Genomic DNA, 16,785 nt, shown 5'->3' with positions numbered 1-16,785 from the left:
GCTTAGCTAAGGTAGAAACTGCTCCCTCCACCTTAGGGACCGTTTGCCATAAGTCCCTTGTGGTGGCGTCTATTGGAAACATTTTTCTAAATATCGGAGGGGGTGAGAACGGCACACCGGGTCTATCCCACTCCTTAGTAACAATTTCAGTAAGTCTCTTAGGTATAGGAAAAACCTCAGTACTCGTCGGTACCGCAAAATATTTATCCAACCTACACATTTTCTCTGGTATTGCAACTGTGTTACAATCATTCAGAGCCGCTAACACCTCCCCTAGTAATACACAGAGGTTTTCCAGTTTAAATTTAAAATTTGAAATATCTGAATCCAGTCTGTTTGGATCAGAACCGTCACCCACAGAATGAAGTTCTCCGTCCTCATGTTCTGCCACCTGTGACGCAGTGTCTGACATGGCCCTAATATTATCAGCGCACTCTGTTCTCACCCCAGAGTGATCACGCTTACCTCTTAGTTCTGGTAATTTAGCCAAAACCTCAGTCATAACAGTAGCCATATCCTGTAATGTGATTTGTAATGGCCGCCCAGATGTACTCGGCGCTACAATATCACGCACCTCCCTCTGAGCGGGAGATGTAGGTACTGACACGTGAGGCGAGTTAGTCGGCATAACTCTCCCCTCGTTGTTTGGTGAAATTTGTTCAATTTGTACAGATTGACTTTTATTTAAAGTAGCATCAATACAGTTAGTACATAAATTTCTATTGGGCTCCACTTTGGCATTGCAACAAATGACACAGGTATCATCCTCTGAATCAGACATGTTTAACACACTAGCAAATAAACTTGCAACTTGGAAATACAATTCAATTAGAATAATATTAAAACGTACTGTGCCTTTAAGAAGCACAGAAGATCTATGACAGTTGAAAATTAATAAATTGAAACAGTTATAGCCTCAATCCTTGTAAACAACACAACTTTAGCAAAGGTTTAATCCCATTAGCAAAGATAACAAATTCTGAAAGCAGGAAACAAAATTACAGAATAAACGTTTTTTTATCTCAGTCAAATTATAATTCTCACAGCTCTGCTGAGAGAAATTACCTCCCTCAAAATAAGTTTTGAAGACCCCTGAGCTCTGTAGAGATGAACCGGATCATGCAGGGAATACAATGAGTTGCTGACTGAAATATTTGATGCAGTAAAAGCGCCAAAAAAACGGCCCCTCCCCCTCACACACAGCAGTGAGGGAGAACAGAAACTGTCAGAAAAACAGATTAAGCAACTGCCAAGTGGAAAAATAGTGCCCAAACATTTATTCACTCAGTACCTCAGTAAATGAAAACGATTTTACATTCCAGCAAAAACGTTAAACATAATCTCTAGTTATTAAACAGCTTTATGTATTTCTTACAGTGTAATTCTAGTGAAGTACCATTCCCCAGAATACTGAAGTGTAAAGTATACATACATGACATTATATCGGTATGGCAGGATTTTCTCATCAATTCCATTGTCAGAAAATAAAAACTGCTACATACCTCTATGCAGATTCATCTGCCCGCTGTCCCCTGATCTGAAGTTTACCTCTCCTCAGATGGCCGAGAAACAGCAATATGATCTTAACTACTCCGGCTAAAATCATAACAAAAACTCTGGTAGATTCTTCTTCAAACTCTGCCAGAGAGATAATAACACACTCCGGTGCTATTTTAAAATAACAAACTTTTGATTGAAGATATAAAACTAAGTATAATCACCATAGTCCTCTCACACATCCTATCTAGTCATTGGGTGCAAGAGAATGACTGGGAGTGACGTAGAGGGGAGGAGCTATATGCAGCTCTGCTGGGTGAATCCTCTTGCACTTCCTGTTGGGGAGGAGTAATATCCCAGAAGTAATGATGACCCGTGGACTGATCACACTTAACAGAAGAAATATATATATCTCCATAAGCAAGTAGCTGAAACGCCTCTATTCTTAACCTAATCCTGGGAGGCCAAGAAAAAAACTGAGGAGACACAGAAGGTGGAAAGGATTTAAGCACTTGCGTGGGATATACCAGGTTACGGAGCCCTATAGACTATCATTGGCCGTGTTCGGGCAGCGCTCAGGAGCTAGTGGTGGCGCTTCACTCCCAGCAATGACGTGGCACTAGGTGACGTCACAAGCAAGGGAGATTAGAAAAAATGTTCACAAGCGCAAAGGGATCTGCTGCACAATAATGGACTGCGCATGCGAACGTTTTTACTAAGCTCCCTTGTAGCCGTTACACAACACCGTTGTTACGCCGAGAATGATTTCCCCCGTCTCTTGGCAAACATCGGAACTCTGACCCACCTCCATTCAGCTGCTCTCAGCTCAGCCCCTGTAGCTTATCCTGCACTGAATAGAGGTGGGTCAGAGTTGCGATGTTTGCCAAGAGACTGGGGAAACCAGTCTCGGCATAACACCAGATAAGCCTGACAGCAGCATTTAGTACAGAGCAAAGTGGAGATAGGTTACCTATCTCCACTTTGCCCTGTACTAAATGCTGCTGTCAGACTTATCTGCCTCACCTGTCCCTCCTCTGCTGCTTATAAAAACATGGCAGCCTCCACAGCAACACGTGTGTGGAGGCTGCCATGTTGCCAAGCGTATGAGCTTGCTCTGAAAAGTCCCAGCTTTTCCAGCACGCTGGAAGCTCTGGGACTTACGTCAGCAGAGCGCTCAAAAAACGCTCAGCGTCTCGCTTGCAAGTGTGCAGAAAACGCTCCAAGCGAGTCCCAGTTCGCTTTGAGCGCTGCCCGAACGCGGCCATCATCATAAGAAACCAAAAAAAAAACCACCACGAAATGCAACCAAATAAAGAAAAAGAAAGAAAACTGAGGAGACCAAACCAAAGATGGGGCTAAATTAAACATGTATATATTTTGGAATTAAGGTCCTGGACATGGACAGATAATTTATTTAAAACTCACTTATTTGAATCAAATGCATTGTTTGTTCTGTCCATCTCCAAGTAGGCAGCTTACTATTGGCTCAATGACCTGGAACCATGTCCTGTTTTATAAACTGTTGCAATTAAAGGGACAGTCTACTTGATTATTATTTTTTTAAGTTTAAAGAGATAGATAATCCCAATAGATAATCTCTTTATTACCGATTTACCCAGTTATGCATAACCAACATTATTATATTAATATACTTTTTACCTCTGTGATTACCTTGTATCTAAACCTCTGCAGACTGCCCCCCTTATCATTGTGCTTTTTACAAACTTGCCCGTTAGGCAATTAGTGCAGGTTCCTGCATAACTCCATGGGAGTGAGCACAATGATTTCTATATGGCACACAAACTAGCATTGTCTAGCTATAAAAAAGCTAAAAAAATGCATACGATAAGAGGCAGCCTGCAAGGGCTTAATAACCTCGAAATCTCTGCCTATTTAACTATATAAATTAAGCAATGTTGGCTGTGCAAAAAGCCGGTTTAGGCAGATTCTAGAAAAGTTGTGAGTAAAATGTTCCATTTACATAAAGACAACTATCAAGAATATTTTTTAAAGCTTACCTGCTGGTGTCGACTGCTGGAAAATGTGTATTGTACAGGGTGAGTGCTGTAACGGCTCTGCTCTGCACTAAATGCTCCTTGATTAGGATAGCCTGAACTCGACATTATGAGAGATAAAATCCTCACTAAACAGTGAGGTCAAGGCCAAAGTACATTCATATTTCTAAGAAACTACCTGAAAAGAAAGAAAAGAAAAAAAACACTTAATCTAACATAAAGCAAGTGCATTGGTACATGCAAGCCAAGGCCAAAGTTAAAAAAGCAGCCAAGTTCATATTATATATCAGAAAATGGCAGTAAATATTTATATAAAAAATAAGAAAAAAGGAAATTTATGCTTACCTGATAAATTTATTTATTTTACAATATGACGAGTCCACGGATTTCATCCTTACTTATGGGATTACGCCTCCTGTTTAGCAGAAAGTGACAAAGAGCACCACAGCAGAGCTGTATATATAGCTCCTCCCTTCCCTCCCCCTCCAGTCATTCGACCGAAGTTAGGAAGAGAAAGGAAAAGCCAAAAGGTGCAGAGGTGACTGAAGTTTAACAAAAATAAATACCTGTCTTAGAAATGACAGGGTGGGCCGTGGACTAGTCATATCGTAAAAGAAATAAATTTATCAGGTAAGCATAAATTTACTTTTCTTTTACAAAGATATGACGAGTCCACGGATTTCATCCTTACTTATGGGATACAATACCAAAGCTATAGGATACGGATGAAAGGGAGGGACAAGACAGGAACCTAAACGGAAGGCACCACTGCTTGAAGAACCTTTTTCCCAAAACCAGCCTTAGAAGAAGCAAAAGTATCAAATTTGGAAAAAGTGTGAAGAGACGACCAGGTTGCAGCCTTGCAAATCTGTTCAACAGAAGCAACGTATTTAAATGCCCATTCTTTCAGGAGGCTGCTATCCAGAAGTCTCATATGCCAGACGGATGATACTCTTCAGCCAAAAAGAAAGAGAGGTAGCAGTAGCTTTCTGGCCCCTACACTTTCCAGAAAAAACAACAAATAATGAAGATGATTGACGAAATTCCTTAGTCGCCTGCAAGTAAAACTTCAGGGCACGGACCACGTCCAAGTTATGCAACAGACGCTCCTTCTTAGGAGGATTAGGACATAATGAAGGAACAATAATTTCCTGATTAATATTCTTATTAGAAACAACCTTAGGAAGGAAACCAGGTTTGGTACGTAAAACCACCTTATCAGAATGGAAGATAAGGCGAGTCACATTGTAACGCTGAAAGCTCAGAAACTCTACGAGCAGAAGAAATAGCAACCAAAAATAAAACTTTCCAAGATAACAACTTAATATCTATGGAATGCATGGGTTCAAACGGAACCCCTTGAAGAACATTAAGAAGTGAACTAAATTCAAACTCCAGGGTGGAGCAATTGGTCTAAACACAGGCTTAATTCTGGTTAGAACCTGACAAAAAGACAGAACGTCTGGAACATTTGCCAAACGTTTGTGTAGTAAAATTGACAAAGCAGAGATTTGTCCCTTTAAGGAACTTGCTGATAACCCTTTCTCCAATCCTTCTTGGAGAAAAGACAGAATCCTGTGAATCCTAACTCTACTCATGAGTACCTCTTGGATTCGCACCACTAAAGATATTTACGACATATCTTATGGTAGATCTTTCTAGTAACAGGCTTACGTGCCTGAATCAAAGTATCAATGATCGAATCAGAGAACCCCCGCTTAGATAAAATCAAATGTTCAATCTCCAAGCAGTCAGTTGCAGAGAAACTAGATTTGGGTGTTGGAAGGGTCCTTGAATGAGAAGGTCCTCAATGGAAGCTTCCACGGCGGCAGAGAGGACATGTCCACTAGATCGGCATACCAAGTCCTGCGAGGCCACGCAGGCGCGATTAGAATTACTGAAGCTCTCTCCTGCTTGATCCAAGCAATCACCCGGGGAAGGAGAGCAAACGGTGGAAACACATAAGCTAGGTTGAACGACCAAGGCATCTATCAGTTCGGCCTGAGGATCCCTTGACCTGGATCTGTATCTTGGGAGCTTGGCATTCTGACGAGATGCCATCAGATCCAATTCCGGTCTGCCCCATCTGAGAATCAGGGTGGCAAAGACCTCCGGATGGAGTTCCCACTCCCACGGATAAAACATTGGTCTGCTTAAAAAGTCTGCTTCCCAGTTGTCCACTCCTGGGATGTAGATTGCTGACAGATAACAAGAGTGAGCCTCCGCCCACCGAATTATCTTGGATACTTCTGTCATCGCTAAGGAACTTCTTGTTCCTCCCTGATGATTGATGTAAGCCACAGTAGTGATGTTGTCCGACTGAAAACGGATGAATTTGGCCAAAGCCAGCTGAGGCCAAGCCTAAAGCGCATTGAATTGAATATTGCTCTCAATTCCAGAATATTGATTGGAAGAAGAGACTCTGACCGAGTCCACACACCCTGAGCCTTCAGGGAATTCCAGACTGCACCCCAACCTAGTAGGCTGGTGTCCGTTGTCACTATCACCACCCATGAGGGTCTGCGGAAGCACGTCCTTTGGGACAGATGATCCGGCGACAACCACCAAAGAAGAGAGTCTCTTGTCTCCTGATCCAGATCTATCTGAGGAGACAAATTTGCATAATCTCCATTCCAATAGCTGAGCATGTTCAGTTGTAGCGGTCTGAGATGAAAACAAGCAAACGGAATTATGTCCATTGCCGCCACCATCAATCCAATTACCTCCATGCACTGAGCCACTGATGGCCGAGGATTGGACTGAAGGGCTCGGCATGTATTTAGAATCTTTAACTTTCTGACCTCTGTCAAGAAAATTTTCATGGATATGGAATCTATTAAGAGTTCCCAGGAAGGGAACCCTGGTCTGTAGAATTAATGAACTCTTTTCTAGATTCACCTTCCACCCGTGAAGGACAGAACCATGTCTGTATGAGACTTTGTCAGATGGTAAGATGCCTGGATCAGAATATCGTCTAGATAAGGCGCCACTGCAATACCCCGCGGCCTGAAAACCGCCAGAAGGGACCCTAAAACCTTCGTGAAGATCCTGGGTGCTGTGGCCAACTCGAAGGGAAGAGCCACGAACTGAAAATGTTTGCCCAGGAAGGCAAACCTTAGGAACTGATGATGATCCTTGTGGATAGGAATATGAAGGCATGCATCCTTCAAGTCCACGGTAGTCATATATTGACCCTCCTGGATCAATGTTAGAATTATACGAATAGTCTCCATCTTGAAGGATGGGACGCCGAGAAACTTGTTTAGACTCTTGAGATCTAAAATGGGTCTGAACGTTCCCTCTTTTTTTGGGAACCACGAAAAGATTTGAGTAAAACCCCTGCCCCTGTTATAGTATTGGAACGGGACGAATTACTCCCATAGTAGAGAGGTCTTTTACACAACGTTAGAACGCCTCTCTTTTTATCTGGTCTACAGACAATCGTGAAAGAAGAAACCTCCCCCTTGGGAGAGAATTTTTTAATTCCAGTTGATACCCTTGGGACATGATTTCCAGTGTCCAGGGATCCTGAACATCTCTTACCCAAGCCTGGGCAAAGAGAGAAAGTCTGCCCCCTACTAGATCCGGTCCCGGATTGGGGGCCGACCCTTCATGCTGTCTTGGGAGCAGCAGTGGGCTTCTTGGATTGTTTACCTTTGTTCCAAGCCTGGTTGGGTCTCCAGACGGTCTTGGCTTGCGCAAAATTCCCTTCCTGTTTAGCGGAAGAAGAAGTGGGGACTCCTTTGAAGTTCCGAAAGGAACGAAAATTATTTTGTTTACCCCTCAGTTTAGCTGCTTTATCCTGAGGTAGGAAATGACCCTTACCTCCCGTAATGTCAGAAATGATTTCTTTCAAGTCAGGCCAGAATAGGGTTTTCCCTTTGAAAGGAATAGCCAAAAGCTTCGACTTAGATGACACATCAGCAGACCAAGACTTTAACCATAACACTCTATGCGCTAAAATGGCAAATCCGGCATTCTTAGCCGCCAACTTGGCAATCTGAAAGGCGGCGTCCGTAATAAAAGAATTAGCCAGCTTAAGAGCCTTAATTCTATCTAAAATTTCCTCTAAAAGGAGTCTCAGTCTTAAGAGACTCTTCTAAGGTGTCAAACCAGAAAGCCGCCGCAGTTGTGACTGGCACAATGCAGGCCGTCGGTTGTAACAGAAAACCCTGATGAATAAATAACTTCTTTAGAAGACCCTCCAATTTTTTTATCCATAGGGTCTTTGAAAGCACAACTGTCCTCAATAGGAATAGTAGTACGCTTAGCCAGGGTAGATATAGCTCCCTCCACCTTAGGGACTGTTTGCCAAGAGTCCCGGTTGGTGTCAGCTATGGGATACATTTTCTTAAAATTAGGAGAAGGGGAGAACGGGAAACCCGGTCTTTCCCATTGCCGCGTAATAATTTCCGAAATTCTCGTAGAAACCGGAAAAACATCAGAGTAAGCAGGCACTTCTAAATATTTGTCCATCTTACACAATTTCTCTGGTGGAACTACAAAAGAGTCACAGTCATCCAGAGTCGCTAAAACCTCCCGAAGTAACAAGCGGAGGAGGTGTTCAAGCTTAAATCTAAAAAGGACATGACGTCCGAGTCCGTCTGAGGTAACACACTTCCCGAATCAGAAAGTTCCCCCTCAGACAGAAGTTCCCTGACCCCCAGATCAGATCCCTGTGAGGGTACATCGGAAATAGCCAACAAATCATCAGTGGTCGCAGTATTCAAATTGACTTCTGTCCTGCTGCGTTTGCCCTGTAACACTGGCAACTTAGATAAAACCTCTGTAAGGGTAGATGAGATGCAGAGTAAATGAAGTAGACACGGTTGAAGAACCCGGCGTCGCTTGGGTGGCGTTAAAGGTTGTGACGCTTGTGGAGAAAGTAGCGGCATACCCCGATTCTCATCAGACTGAGAATCATCCTTAGGCACACTCTACTTAAAGAGAATCTGCTCTTTACATTGTAAGGCCCTTTCAGTACATGAGGGACAAAAAGTAAGAGGGGGTTCCACAATGGCATCTAAACACATAGAATAAGTAGTTTCCTCAAGTTCAGACATGTTAAACAGACTAGCAATAATAGTCGTTTTTTATTTGAAATATTGTACTCTGAAGTCAAAACAAATACAAAAAAAAAAAAAATTTTTGTAAAAAGTGTACTGCGCCTTTAAATAATAAAAGCGCAACATTTTTTCTGTTATCACAAAAATAACGTTTACAGCAGTAAAAATGTCCTAATGTGCCCAAAATAGCTTAACAATATTGCACCACTTGTTAGAGTATGTAATATATCAATAACTACTTTATGAGCTTGATAAATTTATAGCAATTCAGGCCCCTGCACCTCGCCACAGCTCTGCTGCGGCGCCTACCTGACCCCAGATCACACTGAAGAAACCGGTCTCAAGGCTCTCTGGGCCCTACGATTGCAAAACTGAGCTAGGCTCCACCGGAGCCTCAGGACTTTGCTTCCGATCCGGAAAAACAGAATTTATGCTTACCTGATAAATTACTTTCTCCAACGGTGTGTCCGGTCCACGGTGTCATCCATTACTTGTGGGATATTCTCCTCCCCCACAGGGAAAAGCAAGGAGAGCACACAGCAAGAGCTGTCCATATAGTCCCTCCCAGGCTCCGCCCCCCCAGTCATTCGACCGACGGTTAGGAGAAGAAAAGGAGAAACTATAGTGTGCCGTGGTGACTGTAGTGTATAGAGAAAGAAATTCTTCAAACCTGATTAAAAAACCAGGGCGGGCCGTGGACCGGACACACCGTTGGAGAAAGTAATTTATCAGGTAAGCATAAATTCTGTTTTCTCCAACATTGGTGTGTCCTGTCCACGGTGTCATCCATTACTTGTGGGAACCAATACCAAAGCTTTAGGACACGGATGAAGGGAGGGAGCAAATCAGGTTACCTAAACAGAAGGCACCACGGCTTGCAAAACCTTTCTCCCAAAAATAGCTTCCGAAGAAGCAAAAGTATCAAATTTGTAGAATTTGGACAAAGTGTGCAGAGAAGACCAGGTCGCTGCCTTACATATCTGATCAACAGAAGCCTCGTTCTTGAAGGCCCATGTGGAAGCCACAGCCCTAGTAGAGTGAGCTGTGATTCGTTCAGGAGGCTGCCGTCCGGCAGTCTCGTAAGCCAATCGTATGATGCTTTTCAGCCAAAAGGAAAGAGAGGTAGCAGTAGCTTTTTTTGACCTCTCCTCTTGCCAGAATAAACTACAAACAGAGAAGACGTTTGTCTGAAATCCTTTGTTGCTTCTAAATAGAACCTTAAAGCATGGACTACATCTAAATTGTGTAACAAGCGTTTCTTCTTTGAAAACTGGATTCGGACACAAAGAAGGCACAACTATTTCCTGGTTAATATTCTTGTTGGAAACAACCTTTGGAAGGAAACCAGGTTTAGTACGCAAAACAACCTTATCTGAATGGAACACCAGATAGGGCGGATTACACTGCAGAGCAGATAATTCAGAAACTCTTCTAGCAGAAGAAATAGCAACCAAAAACAGAACTTTCCAAGATAACAACTTGATATCTATGGAATGTAAGGGTTCAAACGGAACCCCTTGAAGAACTGAAAGAACCAAATTTAGACTCCAGGGAGGAGTCAAGGGTCTGTAAACAGGCTTGATCCTGACCAAAGCCTGAACAAAAGCTTGAACATCTGGCACAGCTGCCAGTCGTTTGTGTAACAAGACAGATAAAGCAGAAATCTGTCCTTTTAGAGAACTCGCTGATAATCCCTTATCCAAACCTTCTTGGAGAAAGGAAAGGATCCTAGGAATTTTAATCTTACTCCATGAGAATCCCTTGGATTCACACCAACAGATATATCTTTTCCATATTTTATGGTAATCTTTCTAGTCACAGGTTTTCTGGCTTGTACCAGAGTATCTATCACAGAATCCGAAAACCCACGCTTAGACAAAATCAAGCGCTCAATTTCCAAGCAGTCAGCTGGAGAGAAACTAGATTTGGATGTTCGAATGGACCTTGTACTAGAAGATCCTGTCTCAAAGGTAGCTTCCATGGTGGAGCCGATGACATATTCACCAGGTCTGCATACCAAGTCCTGCGTGGCCACGCAGGAGCTATCAAAATCACCGAGGCCTTCTCTTGTTTGATCCTGGCTACCAGCCTGGGAATGAGAAGGAAAGGTGGAAACGCATAAGCTAGGTTGAAAGTCCAAGGCGCCACTAATGCATCCACTAGAGTCGCCTTGGGATCCCTGGATCTGGACCCGTAGCAGGGAACCTTGAAGTTCTGACGAGACGCCATCAGATCCATGTCTGGAATGCCCCATAATTGGGTCAACTGGGCAAACACCTCCGGGTGGAGTTCCCACTCCCCCGGATGAAAGGTCTGACGACTCAGATAATCCGCCTCCCAGTTTTCCACTCCTGGGATGTGGATCGCAGACAGGTGGTAGGAGTGATCCTCCGCCCATTTGATGATCTTGGTCACCTCTCTCATCGCCAGGGAACTCCTTGTTCCCCCCTGATGGTTGAAGTAAGCAACAGTCGTCATGTTGTCTGATTGGAATCTTATGAATCTGGCCTTCGCTAGTTGAGGCCAAGCCCGAAGAGCATTGAATATCGCTCTCAGTTCCAGGATGTTTATCGGGAGAAGAGACTCTTCCCGAGACCATAGACCCTTAGCTTTCAGGGAATCCTAGACCGCGCCCCAGCCTAATAGACTGGCGTCGGTCGTGACAATGACCCACTCTGGTCTGCGGAAGCTCATTCCCTGGGACAGGTGATCCTGAGTCAGCCACCAACAGAGTGAGTCTCTGGTCTTCTGATCTACTTGAATCACTGGAGATAAGTCTGTATAGTCCCCATTCCACTGTTTGAGCATGCACAGTTGTAATGGTCTTAGATGAATTCGCGCAAAAGGAACTATGTCCATTGCTGCAACCATCAACCCTACTACTTCCATGCACTGAGCTAAGGAAGGCGGTAGAACAGAGTGAAGAACTTGACAAGCATTTAGAAGCTTTGACTCTCTGACATCTGTCAGGAAAATCTTCATTTCTAAAGAATCTATTATTGTTCCCAAGAAAGGGACTCTTGTTGACGGAGACAGGGAACTTTTTTCTATGTTCACCTACCACCCGTGAGATCTGAGAAAGGCTAGAACAATGTCTGTGTGAGCCTTTGTCTTTGAAAGAGACGACGCTTGAATTAGGATGTCGTCCAAGTAAGGTGCCACTGCAATGCCCCTGGGTCTTAGAACCGCTAGAAGGGACCCGAGCACCTTTGTGAAAATCCTTGGAGCAGTGGCTAGTCCGAATGGGAGAGCCACAATAGGTAATGTTTGTCCAGAAAGGCGAACCTTAGGAACTGATGATGATCTTTGTGGATAGGAATATGCAGATACGCATCCTTTAGATCCACGGTAGTCATAAATTGACCATCCTGGATTATAGGTAAAATCGTTCGAATAGTTTCCATTTTGAACGATGGCACTCTGAGAAATTTGTTTAGAATTTTTAAATCCAGAATTGGTCTGAAAGTTCCCTCTTTTTTTGGGAACTACAAACAGATTTGAGTAAAACCCCTGACCTTGTTCCACAGTTGGAACTGGGAGTATCACTCCCATCTTTAACAGGTCTTCTACACAATGCAAGAATGCCTGTCTCTTTACTTGGTTTGAAGATAAGTGAGACATGTGGAACCTTCCCCTTGGGGGTAGTTCCTTGAATTCTAGAAGATAACCCTGAGAGACTATTTCTAGTGCCCAGGGATCCTGAACATCTCTTGCCCAAGCCTGAGCAAAGAGATAGAGTCTGCCCCCTACTAGATCCGGTTCCGGATCGGGGGCTACCTCCTAATGCTGTCTTGGTAGCAGCAGCAGGTTTCTTGGCCTGTTTACCCTTGTTCCAGCCTTGCATTGATTTCCAAGCTGGTTTAGTCTGGGAAGCGTTACCCTCTTGTCTAGAGGCTGCCGAGTTGGAAGCCGGTCCATTCCTGAAATTGCGAAAGGAACGAAAATTGGACTTATTCTTAGCCTTGAAAGGTTTATCTTGTGGGAGGGCATGGCCCTTTCCCCCAGTGATGACTGAAATAATCTCTTTCAATTCTGGCCCAAAAGGGGTCTTACCTTTGAAAGGGGTAATAAGCAATTTTGTCTTGGAAGATACATCCGCCGACCAAGACTTTAGCCAGAGCGCTCTGCGCGCCACAATTGTAAACCCTGAATTTTTTGCCGCTAACCTCGCTAACTGCAAAGCGGCGTCTAAAATAAAGGAATTAGCTAACTTAAGTGCGTAAATTCTGTCCATGACTTCCTCATACGGAGTCTCCCTACTGAGCGACTTTTCCAGTTCCTCGCCGCTGTAGTGACAGGAATAATGCACGAAATAGGTTGAAGGAGGTAACCTTGCTGTACAAAAATCTTTTTAAGCAAACCCTCCAATTTTTTATCCATAGGATCTTTGAAAGCACAATTGTCCTCAATGGGAATGGTCGTGCGCTTGGCTAGAGTAGAAAACTCCCCCTCGACCTTAGGGACTGTTTGCCATGTGTCCTTCCTGGGGTCGACCATAGGGAACAATTTCTTAAATATAGGAGGAGGGACAAAAAGGTATGCCTGGCTTCTCCCACTCCTTATTCACTATGTCCGCCACCCGTTTAGGTATCGGAAAAGCATCAGGGTGCACCGGGACCTCAAGGAACTGTCCATATTGCACAATTTTTCTGGGTTGACCAGATTGTCACAATCATCCAGAGTAGATAGCACCTCCTTAAGTAATGCGCGGAGATGCTCTAATTTAAATTTAAATGTCACAACATCAGGTTCTGCCTGCTGAGAAATTCTTCCTGTATCAGAAATTTCCCCATCTGACAAACCCTCCCTCACTGCCACTTCAGATTGGTGTGAGGGTATGACAGAAAAATTATCATCAGCGCCCTCCTGCTCTACAGTGTTTAAAACAGAGCAATCGCGCTTTCTCTGAAATGCTGGCATTTTGGATAAAATATTAGCTATGGAGTTATCCATTACTGCCGTCAATTACTGCATAGTAACAAGCATTGGAGCGCTAGAAGTACTAGGGGTCGCCTGCGCGGGCATAACTGGTATAGACACAGAAGGAGATGATGTAGAACTATGTCTACTCCCTTCATCTGATGAATCATCTTGGGCAACTTTATTATCTGTGGCAGTACTGTCCTTACTTTGTTTGGACGCTATGGCACAATTATCACACATATTTGAAGGGGGAACCACATTGGCTACCATACATATAGAACATGATCTATCTGAAGGTACAGACATGTTAAACAGGCTTAAACTGGTTAATAAAGCACAAAAACCGTTTTAAAACAAAACCGTTACTGTCTCTTTAAATGTTAAACAGGGCACACTTTATTACTGAATATGTGAAAAACTATGAAGGAATTATCCAATCTTTACCAAATTTTCACCACAGTGTCTTAATACATTCAAAGTATTGCACCCCAATTTTCAAGCTGTTAACCCTTAAAATGTGGAAACCGGAGCCGTTTTTAATTTTAACCCCCTTACAGTCCCAGCCACAGCCTTTGCTGCAACTTCACCAATCCCAGGGGGTATATGATACCAAATGAAGCCTTCTAGGAACGTTTTTAGTGGATTCCAGACCCTCACACATGCAGCTGCATGTACTGAACTCAAAATTAACTGCACAGTAATGGCGCGAAAATGAGGCTCTGCCTACTACAGAGAAAGGCCCTTCCTGACTGGGAAGGTGTCTTAACAAGTGCCTGGTGCTAAAAACGTTCCCCAATGTTATAAAAGTGTGAAATACAACTTCAAACTGCATATAATACTTAAATAAAGCAATCGATTTAGCCCCTAAAAGTGTCTACCAGTTTATAGCCCATAATAAGCCCTTTATTCTGTTTGAGACTAAGAAAATGGCTTACTGATCCCCATGAGGGGAAAATGACAGCCTTCCAGCATTACACAGTCTTGTTAGAAATATGGCTAGTCATACCTTGAGCAGAAGAGCCTGCTAACTGTTTCCCCCAACTGAAGTTATCTCATCTCAACAGTCCTGTGTGGAAACAGCAAACGATTTTAGTAACTGCTGCTAAAATCATAATCCTCTCACAAACAGAAATCTTCATCTCTTTCTGTTTCAGAGTAAATAGTACATACCAGCACTATTTTAAAATAAACTCTTGATAGAAGAATAAAAAAAACTACAACTAAACACCACAAACTCCTCACCATCCCCGAGGAGATGCTACTTGTTCAGAGCGGCAAGGAGAATGACTGGGGGGGCGGAGCCTGGGAGGGACTATATGGACAGCTCTTGCTGTGTGCTCTCCTTGCTTTTCCCTGTGGGGGAGGAGAATATCCCACAAGTAATGGATGACACCGTGGACCGGACACACCAATGTTGGAGAAATACACTGCGCGGCTGAGCGCGTGAAAATAGGCCCCGCCCACCGTGGGCGTAACTCTTAGCGGTTCCAAGAGCCGCATGGGTAGATAACTAACATATCGGTCTCCATATACAAAAGCCATGTGCCCCTCTAATAAAGCGCATCTCAGAGAATAAAGTCCCCTGTCAGCCAGATAAAACCTCAAAATAACTAAGTTAACACCGCATCTCCCAGCGTCAGCCCACACAGACAATTTAAAGTGAAAACAGCACACTATTAAATAAAGTACAATAAAGGGAATTACAGGTACACCATTCTTTCTTGCAGTGCATACTGATTACCCCTCCCCAGTTAGGGAATAATGTCAGCCTGTTCTGATGTATCAAGTCTCCCCAGAAACAAAAGACTGAACATACCTCAATGCTGCTTGTAGCATGACATCGTTCTCCACACTGAAGATTTTTCTTACACTACCTTCAGCTGCTCTGTGGGAACCAGAATGAATCTTAGGTAACGTTTGCCAAGATCATCAAAATCAGGGCAGAAAAATAAAATGTCTCCACTCCTCTTAGGGATTAAGTGAATGATGATTTCTCCCTGAGAAAAATAGTACTCACTGGCACCATTTTAAAATAAAAAAACTTCTTGATTGAAGAATCTAAACTAATACCTCACTTTACCTCTTCATATCACTAACACAGGCAAAGAGAATGATTGGAGGGGGAGGGAGGAGCTATATATACAGCTCTGCTGTGGTGCTCTTTGCCACTTCCTGCTATGGATGAAATCCGTGGACTCGTCATATCTTGTAAAAGAAATCAAATGTATTTCATTCCAATTTAGAAATAAATTACTCTACTTAAAACCAAATTATAACTACCACTGTAACCTTTGTTGAAATAAATCATGAATTATTGTGCCCTCTTTGGATATACAGATGATGACAAACAATATGTCAGCTCAGGGTGGTCCTAGCTCCTTGCAGGGGGCAAAAAAAAAAAAAAAAAAAAAAAAAATTATCTTAGAGCACATTCCAATGTACATAAACATTTTGCACACATTCTTGTTACTTAGGAGTCGATTTATAAAAGCCTTTGGCAGGCTTCGCCCCCCTACGACTGCGAGTTCTGGCAAGAGAACCTGCAATCCGTATTTAACAAGTAGCGGTCAGACTGCTGCTTCCCTAACCTTTCGCCACCTCTTAGGTGCAAATTTAAATTTGGCAGGGGGCCAGATTGCACGCAAGCTCAAAACAGCGCTCGTGTGCAATGCTGAATTACGGCAGCTTGATAAATCGACCCCTTAGACTTAGAACTTAAGGCCTAATTTAATGATGCAGATTACTGAAAGTCCCACTTTTAGGGTCAATTTATAATGGAAAAGGTTCTAGTCTCGGTCTTAAAACATTTTTTAGGAGGGTACCTAGGTAAGTATAGTATGATAAAAAAAAAAAAAAAGTTTCTAACTTGTTAAGGGGACAAGAAAGTGCATTTTTTTTTTACATTTCCCCTCACTTTCTGGTTGATTATCTCTGGTGGGGGGGACCAGATATAAGTAATCTATAGTAGCATTCTGATGTAAAAAAAAAAAAATTACATTGCGAAGGCTAGTAGAAATCTGGGGAAAAGCCTAGTTTATTCATGCATTTTGAGAAATGAACAGATGTAATATAAGCATAAATAATACAAATGAATAGTAATTATGCTTATGATTGACAGGAGGTAATTCTACACTACAGATTTAAAAAAGCAGACCGTCTGTCAGTAGCTAAGAAGGTGGTGACCAGTGAGTGGAGAGGAGGGAAGAGAGTGGTTTGGGTGGGATCAGGGGTTTCAGGTGATGGAGTAATCTTTACACTACAGCAAAACGTAACCTTACAAGCGG

At 43.1% G+C, this 16,785-nt stretch overlaps 1 protein-coding gene across 6 annotated transcripts in view; it reads right to left on the bottom strand.

Moving 5' to 3' along the window:
• NCOR1 (nuclear receptor corepressor 1) overlaps positions 1–16,785 on the bottom strand; it is a 1,077,134-nt gene that overhangs the window by 1,047,359 nt on the left and 12,990 nt on the right. For all 6 annotated transcript variants that reach the window (XM_053706113.1, XM_053706112.1, XM_053706115.1 and 3 more), the window contains one exon: positions 3,516–3,690. In XM_053706113.1, the coding sequence (XP_053562088.1) occupies positions 3,516–3,620 (105 nt within the window). In that variant the 5' untranslated portion in view covers positions 3,621–3,690. The remainder of the gene's footprint in view (positions 1–3,515; positions 3,691–16,785) is intronic.

Source organism: Bombina bombina, chromosome 3 (assembly GCF_027579735.1).
Source record: "Bombina bombina isolate aBomBom1 chromosome 3, aBomBom1.pri, whole genome shotgun sequence".
NCBI classification, from domain to species: domain Eukaryota; kingdom Metazoa; phylum Chordata; class Amphibia; order Anura; family Bombinatoridae; genus Bombina; species Bombina bombina.
This window is presented reverse-complemented; position numbering and strand designations above follow the sequence as displayed.